General features: G+C 52.0%; 1 protein-coding gene across 1 annotated transcript in view; it reads right to left on the reverse strand.

Annotated features, from left to right (window-relative positions):
- Window positions 1-9,273, reverse strand: part of PLXNA4 (plexin A4) — a 466,135-nt gene extending 456,862 nt beyond the window's left edge. Inside the window, exon 1 of the mRNA XM_023737117.1 lies at window positions 8,001-9,273. Within this exon, the coding sequence (XP_023592885.1) occupies window positions 8,001-9,185 (1,185 nt within the window). The 5' untranslated portion in view covers window positions 9,186-9,273. The remainder of the gene's footprint in view (window positions 1-8,000) is intronic.
- Window positions 9,274-13,480: the final 4,207 nt, after the last annotated feature.

Here is a 13,480-nt window from a genome sequence, read left to right on the forward strand (position 1 = left end):
TGTGTGCATTGAGTATGTGTGCCTGGCGTGTGTGTGCACAGGGTGCTGCACGTGCACGGGGTGTGTGTATGTACACAGGGTGCAGTGCGTGCACGGTGTGTGTGTGTTCACAGGGTATGCGGTTGTGTATGGGGCATGTGTGTGCGTGAAGTGTGTGCGTGTGCCCAGATGTATGCATGTGCATAGAATGTGTGTATGCGCCCAGGTGTGTGAGTGTGCATGGGGTGCGGGTGTGCGCATGGGGTGCATGCCTGTACATGGGATGTGTGTGCACATATAAAAAATGTTTATGGTACTAGCTGCTGTGTGCAGTGTGTAGGTGTGAGGGAGAACAAGCCCCAGAAAGAGGAGGACAGACAGAGTCTAAGAGATGACAACGTACAGAGAGTCAAGTGAGGCAAAGCAACCCGGCGAGAGGGAGAGAAGCAGAGAGACCTCAAATACAATGAGCAGACGGGGAGCCAGACACAGAGAATGCAGAGCCTGCACGTGTGTGCATGGCTCTGTTCACATACATGCACGCCTCTCTGCTGGCATTAGGAAGCAGATGTCCCGGCATAGGCCACGACATTGCAAGGCCCTGTGTCCCTATCCTCTGCTCAGTACAGCTATGCCGAGGCTTCCTGGAGGTGGTCTGGACTCAAATCCCATATATGTGATTCCCCGCTCCCGTCACGCTCCCTGCTGGGCTGGAGCATCCTGAAAGGACCGGTCCAGCTGGGAAGTCAACCTCAAGCACCTCCCTCTCACCAGACCCAGTGCACCACCCAGGGCAGGCCACCACCCCAGGCCCCGCAGCACCATGCACACTTGGCTGGGATGGGTCTTTCATTCCAAATCCTGCTGGCCAGCAGGGGGTGGTGGGCTTTGCACTTGAATACCTGGACAGAAGCCACCTGGAGGAAGCAGTCCAGGGTCCCGATTCTATAAAGATTGCACCCGTGATATGAGAACCACCAAAATGCTGAGCAAAAGGCCTGCAGTGCAGAGACCAGGGGCTGTGAGTGGCGCATGCTCGGGCCCATGGGAGGGGAAGCTTGTAGCGTGTGCACTTACTGGGGCAGGAGCGTGTATGCAAGGTGTTTGTGTTTAACGGGCATGGGCTGTGTGGCAAGTGTAGTGGATCAAAAGGAGGAATGGGTGGCAGTTCCTCAAAAAGTTAAGCAGAACTGACAAAATACTCTGCAATTCCACTCCTAGGTATATGCCCAAAAGACTTGATAACAGGGACTCAGGCAGGGACATGAACACCAATGTTCACTGCAGCATTATCCACAATCATCAAAAGGTAGAAATAGCCCTCCACAGAGGAATGGATCAACAAATGGCGTTCCACACGTGCAGTGAAATATTACTTGGCCACAAAAAGGAACGAAGTACTGATACGTGCTGCAACATGTCTGAACCTCAAAAACATTACCCTACGTGAAAAAACAGACATAAAAAGTCACATCTTGTATGATTCCATTTAGATGACTACTCAGATAAATCCATAGTGACAGAAAGCGGATGGGTGGTTTCCCGGGGCTTGGGGGAATGGGGAGTGACTGTTTAATGGATGCAGGGGTTTAGTCTGGAGTAATGGAGTAAGGGAACTAGAGAGGCGGAGGTTGCACAACACGTGAATGTACACAATACCACTGAATCGTTCACCTTAACATGGTTAGTTTCGTTATGCGAATTCACCTCAATAATTTTTTTAAAAAAAAAGGAGGGATGGGGCGGGGATGTGGAGGAGCCCCTGATCTGACAGAGGACTGCAGCTGAGCAGAAAGAGAAAGCCTTGCCCAGCGCCATCAACAACAGGATACGGCCCCGTTGAGCCCGGGCTGTGCTTCCTGCTGACAAGGTAAAGCAAACACTGGAGTAGACGCAGAAAACTGCGCCAGAGCCCGTGGCTGCCTGGCCAGGCCGGATGCTCACCCTCACGGAGTGTCAGGATTGGAGGGGCCAGGTGAGCCTGAGCGGTGATCCTGGGGGTCCCAAGGCCGGCCTGTCTGAGGGAGTGACTGGCCCCCACAGGACCGCTGTGCCTGGGAACTGGTGATCACGGTGGCCAAGAAACAACATACCCAACTGGGACTCTCCTTCGCCACCCAACAACACTCCCAGTGGGGCACAAGGTGAAGCACCTCAAGTCCCTGTCCCTCTGCAGATCTTGTGGGACAAGGCAGAGCCAGGAACCCTGAAGTAAGAGAAGAGCTTGGTCCAGCATGGTTCTCCACCAGGGGCAGCTGGAAACGTGACAAGCTTTCCTAGATCTCCCAGCGACTGGGGAGTCCTAGGGGCACTTGGTGTCCTAGGGCCGGGATCCCAGTTGCTGCACCGTGAGCTGTCCTACCCAAATGGCCCCAGCCCACCACTGAGACACACTGGTGGGAAAGGACCCGCTGAGAATTTAGACACATGGCAGAAGCTAGTCGACCGGTTATATGACCTTGAGTGAAGTACTTCACTGACAGTTCTGTGCCTCAGTTTCCTCGACTTGAGATGACATCTGCCCTTTCTGTGGTGGTTTGAGTCCACCCTGAGGTGCCTCAGAAGAAAGGTCTGGCATTCTACTTCTGAAAAATCAGCCACTGAAAACCTCATGGAGCACAGATCTACTCTGACACACATGGGGTCGCCATGAGTCAGAATCAACTCAATGGCAACTGGTTACAGTACTGTTGAGAGCACAAAAGGAGGTGATGAAACCCCTCATAAACCAGCAGATACCATAGGAATTCCCACAAGTGATCCTAGCCGGCCGCTGGGAGGCCCACTCTCAGTTCCCACTACTAGGGCTTGAAGGATGTCAGCAGGGAATCTGGTTTCTGCCCCAAGGACCCAATTTCCCATTGGAAGGAGTCTTAGGCTGGGTTCTCTAGAGAAGTAAAACCAGTGCAGTATATAAATATAGACAGAGATATATTTATATCAAGGAAAGGGCTCACGCGGTTGTAGAGGATAGAAAGTCTCAAGACCATGAGTCAGGCTGGAGGCTTGTCCTGACTTATATATCTGCAGGGGCTGGCAAACCCAAAATTGGCAGGTCAGACAACAGGCCTCTGGCCCACGGCTGTGAAGGCTGACGAATCCCAAGATCGGCAGGTGAGGTGGCAGACCCCTGATTCACAGACTGCAGAGGCTGACGAATCCCAAGACTGGCTGGTAAGCTGCTAGCTCAAGTCCCAAGAACAGGAGATCAGATGAACAGCTAACTATAGGATCCAGAGTGAGCAAAAGCTGGAAAGCCTTGCCAGAAAGCCCACCTATAGTAGATGTAGGCCATACCCCCAAGGAAACTCCCTTTCAACTGATTGGCTACTCACAGCAGATCCCATGGTGGAGGTGATCCCATTATATCAGATCTAATTATGGAAGAGATCACATCATTATACAACTGCCAAACTACATCCTAACTGCCAAACCACTGAGAATCATGGCCGAGCCAAGCTGACGCACAACCTTAATGATCACAGAAGGTCACTCTAAGGTTAAGAATTGAGGGGAAGGTTAAGAAGCAGAGTCTGCCCACCTCCATGCTGCCCTCCTTAGCCCAGTCCTATCAGCACTGATGCTGATACTGCCTCACGCTTGGCTCCCAACCGAGGGAAGATGTCAGTGGTGTGGGAGATGGCCACACCATTACATGGCAGTCGTCCCCACTACACGGGCTGTGTGAGCCTCTCTCCTCAGCTCTGGGAGCCCCTCAGACCAACGCCATTCCAGGATTCTTGGCATCCACCAGAGGTAAGAGCACAGCCAGCACCTTCCTAGAGCTAAGGAATATTCCATTCAGTCATCCATTCACTAATTCTTTTGGAGGCAGAAGGGCTGGTGTTCTGTGAGGTTACCCAGGAGGCTGAGGAAGAGGAGGAGGGGGTGGAGAGCCGAGACTTTGTAGGAACCCCAAGGTGCTGTCAGTCCCACTCCAGGTCAGGACAGCAGGCCAGCTGAGTCAGGCCTCCCAGGACTTTGGCACAGAACAGAGCCCCAGGCCGTGGGTTCTGCAGACAAGGGTGTCAGGGGGCCTGGGTGGCAGCCTTCCTAAGGAACCAACGAAAGAGATAATCCCAGAGCTGAGCAAGACAAACCAGAACTGAAACGTTAGCACTAATACCTGAATGCTCATTAGCAAGTCAGCCTCGGGACATCTGTAGTCCCCCATGTTCCAAGACCCACTAGGCCGGGCGGCCCCTTTGCTGACCCCCCTTATGCCCTGCCCCCATATCCTTAGCGTACTTTTCAGCCACTAGCCTATTTGTTCTTGGATCTCTCTCTCTATTCAGGCTTGAGAAAACCAGAACACAGGAAGAGAATGGCCCAGAGGCAAAGGTAGAAAGTTCTCCCCTCCCCCACAACACACCTGGGCCTCTTTCCCAGGCCCCACACCCGGCACTCCCTCAGGGACTTGCACTTGGAACACTCATTTACATTAGCTGTGAGAACCCACTCTTGGAGGTCAGCCCTTCTCTCTGAGGTGGGCAGTCAGCCTTCCCTCACTCATCTGCAACAAAAACAGGAGCTCTCTGAGGGTCTGAGGGCTGGCAGGCCCCAGCCTCACGGCCCAACGCTTCTCCCTTCTCCTGGACACCAGGTTCTGGCCCACCTGTGGCTCCAGGGACGCCCCATGGTATATTCAGCCTAGACACACAAGAGTTCCCTGCCCTGCTCCACCCCATCCTCCCGCTGACCACCGCAAGGAGATGCTGGGACCTAGCAAGGGGGTCAGCAGATGACCCAGGCCCTGCTGGCCTCCAGGGCCCGGGGTCACATTGCTCTCTGCTCTGAGTTCTGGAGGCAGGAGTTCAGGGGAAACAGCGTGGGTCCCAGGAAGTGGAGGGGTCCGGAAAAGCCTGGAGAGTTCCACGGGTGAGCATTCTAACACAGAGAATTAGGGCAATGAGGAGCATGATAAAAATGAATCGCTGCTCAGATCCCCCTTTTAAGCTCTCTGAGTCGTTAACTATAATCAAACCCATGCGGACCATCACCCTGTAAAACATAGGCCCAGAAGTCAGCCTCCTAGACTGGACCCTGTCCCCCCCCCAACTTTCCTACAGAGGAATCACCTGTTCATATGGGACAGAGGCCATGGAAGTGTCAATTTCCACTTCACAGGCCTCAAGGGAAAACAGACTCCCAAGCAAAGGAGAATGTCAGAGTCCATCTTTCCCAGCCCCTGCCTCTAGGCAAGAGGAGAAGAGAAAACGAAGCGTGCGGTCTCGTGAAGGGGTTGAGGCCCGCTGGCTTGCAGGGCCGGCCAGTGTGGGCGTCTGGGAGGGCGGCGTGGCTGCCGACGGTGCTCGTGTGGTCTGAGCTGAGTCCAAATGAATTGTAGCAAGAGTGCGAGAGCAGAGCAGCGCGGGCATCAGCCAAGCGAAAGGAAACGGATACTGTGCGTTAAAAGCTTGCCTGGCCTTTTCAGACTGGCTGGGGAGCCGGCCCAGCCTTGGGCCGCATTTCTGGCCTCTGCCTTTCTGCGCTCGGCCCTGAACTTGCCTCTGGCTTGAAAGGGCTAATTAAAGCCCAAAGAAAAATCAAACGCTTGTTATCTGGCTCCATTACTCCCAGGCCTGGCATTCACCTGTCTCCCAAAGCTGTGTTCCCTCTGTTCTCTCCAAGGCGACCACGCAGCGTTAGGACCTGCCGTTCTGCGTACTTCCACGATGAACTTGGCTTTGTGTGTGGTGGCAGGGAGCATGGCAGGGAGCATAGCAGGTAGCAAGGCAGGACAAACACTTGCCCACGACTGATCCCAGCAGCTGAGTCTGCTCCCAAAAGCATCGCCCGAAAAGATCGAGTTTGGACGAAGTTTTCTAGTGGAAAGTGTCAGAGGAAGCCACTGCCTCTGATCTCAGAAGGACTCGCAGTTGTTTAGTAGGCACGGAGCATAAACTTGCCCCTTGCTAACACAGGTTGCATGAGTGTATGTTCGTGGGTGTGTGTGTGTGTGTGTGCGTGTGTGTCTGCATGTACGTGTGTGCATATGTGTACGCATGTGAACAGTGCATGTGTGCGTATGCATGCGCTTGTGTGCATGTGTGTGCAGATGTGTATGTGGGCCTGCTGTTCATTGCTTTCAGTTACTTGGGAGCAGTCCACAGGTCCCCAAGTTCATAAGCCTATCTCATAGGTATTGAGTGGATCTGCCACCACCCCAAATGAAAGGCTCCAGGGGTCAAGGTGAAGTCACTGTGAGGTTCAGCAGACGCCAGTGAGTGAGTCTCCATTCTCTGACCTGGCTCTGACTGGCGCATTTGTTGCTGCCTTCCTTGGCCCATATCCCTCTCCCACTTCCTTTGTGACAATCTTGGCCTTTCAGGACCCCAGAAATGGATGACATCTTTTAGCTTCTGTCCAGGTACCTGGAAAACAGCCTGAGCCCAAAAGGCAGACTCCCAAAGGCAAACTTAGCAGAGTTCCCTCACTCTCCTCTCTCTTTCCACTGCGCCCCAAATCCTAGTACTTGGAAGAATGGGCTCATCCACGCTGGATGGATGGGTGCCAGTGCCCCCTGAGATCGGCTTGGCCATAGCTATATGTTATGAAGGAAAACTTACACCTCTTTAAATCAATCCAAACATATCTCCTGATACGGAATTCTGCCAAAGTTTGACTGGGAGTCAAGAATAACATCAGTGCAAATGCATATTCCTATCTGATGGGTGGACTATCCTTTCTCTTTTCTAAGCTAAGATTATAGGACAGATTTTCTCAAAGTAGGGTCATCATTTTTTCAATGGACCATAAAAAAGGAAAAGGAGAGTGACATAGGGCATTGAAGATGCTAACAGCTGAGCCTTCCAAGTGACTAGAAGAATGATTGAGAAAAAGAGATACCATTTTGACAATGAACAGGGATCAAGCTGTAGAAAGGCAGATGCTTTTCATGTTGAGTTACACGTGAGATAGGCTGGGGGAGACCAGGACGCTGGGGAAGACCAGGAAGCTGGGTCACCTGTCTCACCTGGGATCCCCCAGCAAGGCAGCAGCCTGGGGTCTGGTCTACTCCATGAGGCCCACAGAGCACGGGAAGGCCTTCTAGCCAGCCCTTCATGCTACCCTTCCTCTGGTCTCCTACAGCCCTCCTGCCACCCAGCACTGCTCTCTGGCTGCTTCCTGTCCTGAGACATGTCTCCTCCCTTGAACCATACACACAGAAGATGCTTAATAAACACAGTCTGCCCCCTCTCAGCCCTTGTCCAAGCAAGTTCTTCTCTTCTCCTCCCTATATGTTCACTAGACACTCTCCCTACTGGTTCTGCCCCATTGGGCCATTTCCTAAAGATACACAAGTTACAGACATAACTCTCCTCATTGCTTAGGAAGCACTGAGTATCTGTTAAGGGGGACAGAAAATATGGCAAAGGATACAAGTGATGGTTGCATAACATGATTAATGCAATCAGTGTCGCTGAATTGTACATGTAAAAAAAAAGTTGAATTGGCAAACGTTGTGTTGTACATAATTTTATCACAATATAGAAATATATAAAGAAAAAAACCAAAAAACATAACTCCCTTGGAATTCCATCCCTACCCCAAAAGTCAAACGGCTTTCACACATTCTCCTCTGCCCCTCATAGTGTTATTCTAACGCCCCCAGGAAAGTACTCCCAGGCTTGCTGGGTAAGAAGGGTGGGACATGTCTTCTACTCCTGCACACTATAATCTAGCCTTCAGCAATGCCTGCTACATATGACATCTACTTAACAAGATCCCACCTATTCCTAGCACTCTCTCGTACAACCAGTGAGCCAGTGCAGAGCAGAGCAAGGTGCTCCGATAGGAAATCTAAGTTTTAGCTCCAGCGCGGACTCTTACAAGCTCCGTGTCACAGTCTCAGAACGTTTGAGGTGGTGATGATCTGAGTCTGTTGAAGCCCAGAGAAGTGATAGACGTGTCCCCTCTGCCAAACGGAAGAGGGATACACACTCCACGGGGTCTACAACACTGCGGCCCTTTCCCTCTACACAGCACCACCCCCACCCGTGCGCCCTCCTCAGACTCACCGCACTGCTGCAGGGAATGTCCTTGACTTTGAGCCAGGCCAGATCCAGTGTGCCCTCGCCGCGGTAGCAGGACTGCAGCCGCTCCTTGATGCGGTCGTTGATCTGCTTCAAGATGAAGATGCACAGGGCCGACTCATCCAGCGACTTCATCTTCCGCTTCTGGCCCTTGGAGAAGGCCGTGAAGAGGAGGTCGTCATCTGGACGGACCCCCAGGGTCCGGGCCAGCACGGCCCCAGCTTTGGACAGGTAGGCAGCCTGCAGCAGGCGGTACTCAACCCCATCGTGCTCACAGCCTATGGGCACCTCCACGTAGGAGTTGAAGGCAGTATCCTCCTTGCAAAGCCTCACGAGCTTGGATGTATAGACCTGCTCCTTTGTTGTGGAGCCTGGGGGAGATACCATCTCAGGCTGAAGGGTCAAAAAGTAGACAAAGTTGCCACTACTGAAGCCATAGACATAGTAGATATCGAAGTCGGGGATGACAGTGAAGGTGTCCGAAGGGATCTTAATCATCGAGGCCACAAACTCATCATGGAAGACGTACGCGAACATGCCATCGGCCTCAGAGTTCTTGGTCAGCCTCCGGCTGGAGATGGTGGGAAAATACTCGGGCTTCCCATTGACTGCCGTGGCAATGAAGAGCTTGTCGTCCAGGTTGCTGTAGGAGACAATCACTCCAAATACGGAGCCACTTTCATTGACTCCGGACAGGTAGTGCTCTTTCTTATGGAAGGGTTCCCCTAGTTTGAAGAGGTCTTCCAGCCTCAGGAGTTTGCAGATGCCCTGGTAGAGGCTCCCACAGGCAATGAGCCTGTTCTCCTTGTAGTCTATGAGCAGCATCTTGTTGACATTGTTGGTGGTGGTCAGGGGCTCATTGCAGGTCTGGACAATACGGGGTGGGTAGCACTTGGGATTGTCCTCGTCCGGCCCTGTCTGGTGGGTCACCAGGACTTTCAGGTCACTGGAGAGCTTGTAGATCCGGTTGACGGCCCCCAAGTAAAGGTGCCCTGTCCTCTCGTCCACCACCAGGTGGTTGAAGCCCTCCGAGGACTCTCCGCGGAATGTGACCAAAGGCCGCGTCTGGGAGAGCGAGGGAGGCTGCTGGGGCAGCAGAGTGGAGGAACCCATGCCCACCATCAGCAGATGGGACAGCAGGCAAGTCCAGTTCCAAGGCATGGCTTTCATTTCAGAGACGGGTCCTCGTGGCCACAGCAGCAGTCAGGCAGGGGGTCTCCTCACAGGGGCCAGGTCTCAGCGGTGGTGTCTTCCCTACGGCCAGAGAGAAAAGACTGTGACGATGGGAGACTACAGCAGAGTCTTAATTTCCCCCCTATAGCGACTCTGTCTGGTCTCCCAAAGCACTGTCCACATACTCAGTGTTATGGCTTGAAGTGTGTCCCCCAAAAAGATATGCTGACATCCTAACACATCTGGGCTATGGCGACCTATATCTGGGAAGGTGACCTGTATGGAAATGGGTTCTTTCTCTGTAGATGTGATCAGTTAAATTAGCACGAGGTCATACTGGAGTAGGATGGGTCCTAATTCCTTCTGAGTGGTGTCTAACAAAAGGGGAGAACAGACCCACAACAGAGTCACAAGGGGAAGGCAAGAGAAGATGCATCTATAAGCCAAGGAACTCCAAGAAACGCCTGGGGCTACAAGAAGCTGGAAGAGACGAGGAAGGACCCTCCCCCTAGAGTGGAGAGAAAGAGCATGACCCTGCCGATGTCCTGAATTTGGACTTCTAGAACTGTGAGACAATAAATTTCTGTTCTTAGAAGCCACACACTTTGCAGTACTTTTTATGGTAGCCCTAAGAAACTAAGACACTGAGACAGATAAATGGAAGCCAGAGTTCAACTGGTCTCACCCTCTACCCCGAGTGTGGGCACAGCCAGAGCTGGGCGGCCACAGACCCAGGAGGGCATCTCAGCAATCACAATAGTAATCATCTTCATCATCTTCATCATCACCATCATCATGAAGAGCCACTGCCTAGCGAATGCTTGACTTCGAGTTTGTCCCTGTCAAGCACCTTCCAGAAACTGTCTCATTTCATCTTAACAAATCTTTCAGGGTTGAGTATCTTCCATCTGGCCCTCCAGACCCACTCCCTCTTCTCTGTGCCCAGGAGCCTGACCCAGTGGGCCATACACCAGCGGGCGCCCCCACCCTCGGGCCTGCTCAGGATCATTCAGGGAAGCAGCAGCACCTGGAGGGAGAGGGGAGACGAGGGGAGGGGGCTGCATGCACTAGCTGTGACCTTGTGTAGGGCGGCCCTCGTCACACAGCCCCTCTGTCTGTGCACCGTCTCCTGCCTCACTCGTTTGGGCCTAGAGGTGGTAACAGGTGCCTCACTGTCACTACCCCCGAACGCTGAGCTGTCCCTCTGGGCAGGCTACAGGTGCCACACCTCGGGAAAGAGTCCCTTTGTTAAACTTTGCTAAATTACCAAATTTGAGTGCACTCTCTGTTTCCTGCTGGGACCCTGACTAATAGCCCTCTGAAATAAGTATTATCATTGTTCCCATTTCACAGCTAAGAAAACTGAGTTTAGGGACATTACAGAACTTGTACAACTACAAGGAGTGAAGGCGGGATTCGAACTCAGGATGTCTAAGCCTATGGCTAATTCACACTGTTAACCGCTCAACCGCCTCAGTTTGTCCCATCCTTGTGTAGACGGAGATGCCTACCAGTTACTGCCACACACAGCAGCATGGCTAAAACGCAGCCCCTCCTGTGGGCTTCCTGTGACACTGGCAGCCTCGAGCGCTCCAGGTCTGTGTCTCCTGCGAGGGCAGCTCTCTTCTCCAGCCTCCTCTGCCCGATGGCGCAGTAACTTTGAGATCAAATTAAAAACCCACATCTGCCATCCCTTCACCCGGCGGCAGCCGCAGGTCCTCTGGGTCCACTGCCCAGCTCCGAGCCCTGATGTCATTTTAACGAGGCAGATCTTGGCTGCCTCCCATAGCAGGGCCTCCTCTGAGAGGTTTTCATTAGAGGGAGAGAAAAAAATGCCTTCAGAAGTGGTCAAGCAAATAAATAAATAAATACCTCCCCGTGGAACAAGAGCTTTCCGTTCTAACGGTCTCATTCATTTCTACTCTAGATGCTTTCTGAGTGGACAACTGCCAGTCCATGAGAAATCAGGGCAGGAATTGTCAATGTCTTATTTGGGTGCATCTCAGCTCTATGGCATTTCCCTCTTTCACTCCCAAACCAAAAAAATCAAACCCATTGCCATCGAGTCGATTGCAACTCATGGCAACCCCATGTGTTACACAGTAGAACTGTTCTGTAGGGTTTTCTTGGCTGTGATCTTTTACGGAAGCAGATCACCCGGCATGTCTTCCGCAGCTCCGCTGGGTGGTTCACTCACCAACCTTTCGGTTCATAGTCAAGCATAAACCGTTTGTGCCACCCAGGGACCTTCCTTTCACCTCCAAGACCCTCACAAAAAGGGAAGCAACAGGAAGACGGAGGCCACTCAGCTGTAGACAACTCCCTAGGGACAGAGCACAAAGCAACATGGAAGCCAAGAGAAGAAAGAAACACATACGTGTCAGCCAAAACTGCAGTGGGAAAGGCAGGTCTTCTCAAGCAACATCAAGGAGGAAGACCCTGGCAAACGGGGCGTCCACAGGCAACCAGTGTCCTTTGTCCACAGGAGCAAATCAGGGGCCTCCTTTCATTCACCCATTTGGCAAATGTTTGCTCAGAGAACAATCAAAACATGCAAGACACTGTGGGATACAAGGAGGGCTAAGAGGTTGGATCACGTCCTCAAAGAACTTGTAGAATAATCAGGCAGACACAACCAGAACCTAAATCATTGCAGAAGGTAGAAAGTTAGGTGACATGCTACAAAAAGTGTTAAGAGTTTAGATGAGGAGAGATGACTTCTAACTAGGGGGTGCCACCACCTGTCTGTCAGTTTGTCGTACTGTGGTGGTTTGTGTGTTGCTGTGATGCTAAAAGCTATGCCACTGGCATTTCAAACACCAGCAGGGTGACCCATGGTGGACAGGTTTCAGCAAAGCTTCCAGACTAAGACAGACTAGGAAGAAAGGCCTGGAGATCTACTTCCTACAGTTAGCCAATGAAAACCCTATGGAGAACAACAGAATATGTTTGATATAGTGCTGGAAGATGCGCCTCCTAGATTGGAAGGCACTCAAAATACACAGTGGTCACAACAATGAGCTTACCAACAATCATGAAGATGGCAGCAGACCAGGTAACATTCCATTCTGTTGTACATGGGGTCGTCATGGGTCGGGGCTGACTTGACAACTAACAACAAGAACGACGACTAGGGGTAAGGGATCAAGGAGAAGGTTGTAGGAGACTTGGGGAGTGGATGATGTTTGAGCCGAGCCATGGACTTGGAGGAGACATAAAGAGCCAGAAGGGGGGGCCTTCCCTGGGGAGGGGTCAGCAGAAGCAAAAACACAGGCATATCAAACCAGGTTGTATAGTAGGATGCATCTGCCAGAACACAGTTCTTGAAAGAGTCGTCAAAGGGTCGGGTGGACGATGAGGCTGAAAACCGAGACATAAGCCCTGTCAGATGTCACTGGAAGGTCGAGACTAAAATATGTAGTATTGAGGACAGAAGTTGAAAGGATGAAGGGCAACGGCCCCCAGAGAGGAGCCCCCACTTTTCTGTAGATCCAGCCTTTGCCAGAGGAGAGTCTGGATGGAGCTGAGGGGCGTGAACCCCGGGAGGGCAGGGTGGGTTTGTCTTGCTCACCTGCTAGTCCACAGCGCCAGACCAGGTCTGGCATATAGTGGGGGCTCAGCAAGTATTTAATAACCACAACAGTGGACTCAAACATACCAGTGATCAGGAAGATGGCACAGGGCTGGGCAACATTTCGTTCTGTAATATCCAAGGTCACCATGAGTCGGAGCCAACTTGATGGCAATTAACAGCAGCAACAAATACTTCCTCGCTGGCAGAATGAGGAAGGAAGGAGGGATATCAATATTCGAGGAGAGGAGCGTTCACTGCCCTCGGCCCTGAGCAGACACCTCATATCATCCTCCCGACTGTTCTCTGGGGCCAGTATTATTTTCTCATAAGAAAACTTTAGCTCTGTAAGGATGCATGGCTAGTATGTGGCAGAGTTGGGGTTGGAGCCCAGGTTTGAATCATCACAAGACCCATATTCTTTACCTCTCTGTAGAAACCCATAATCCTAGAGCCCAGAATAGAGTGGAAGCCCTTCTTCATTCACTTAAGCTCCCAAACACAGAAATCCCAAGACACTGCCCAGCAGTACCTCCCCGTCAGCTCTGTAGGAGGAAGTGGAAGCCCCCATGGTCCCTGGGCAAAGCCTGCTAGATAACAGCTATGCGGGAGGTTTATTATTACCTCTAAAAGCGTTAGGGACTGTAAAGCACCTGCTCTGGAACCCTGGTGGTGCAGTGGTTAAGAGCTCGGCTGCTAACCAAAAGGTTGGTAGTTCAAA

The sequence above is a fragment of the Trichechus manatus genome, unplaced genomic scaffold (assembly GCF_000243295.1).
Source record: "Trichechus manatus latirostris isolate Lorelei unplaced genomic scaffold, TriManLat1.0 scaffold00097, whole genome shotgun sequence".
Lineage (NCBI taxonomy): Eukaryota > Metazoa > Chordata > Mammalia > Sirenia > Trichechidae > Trichechus > Trichechus manatus.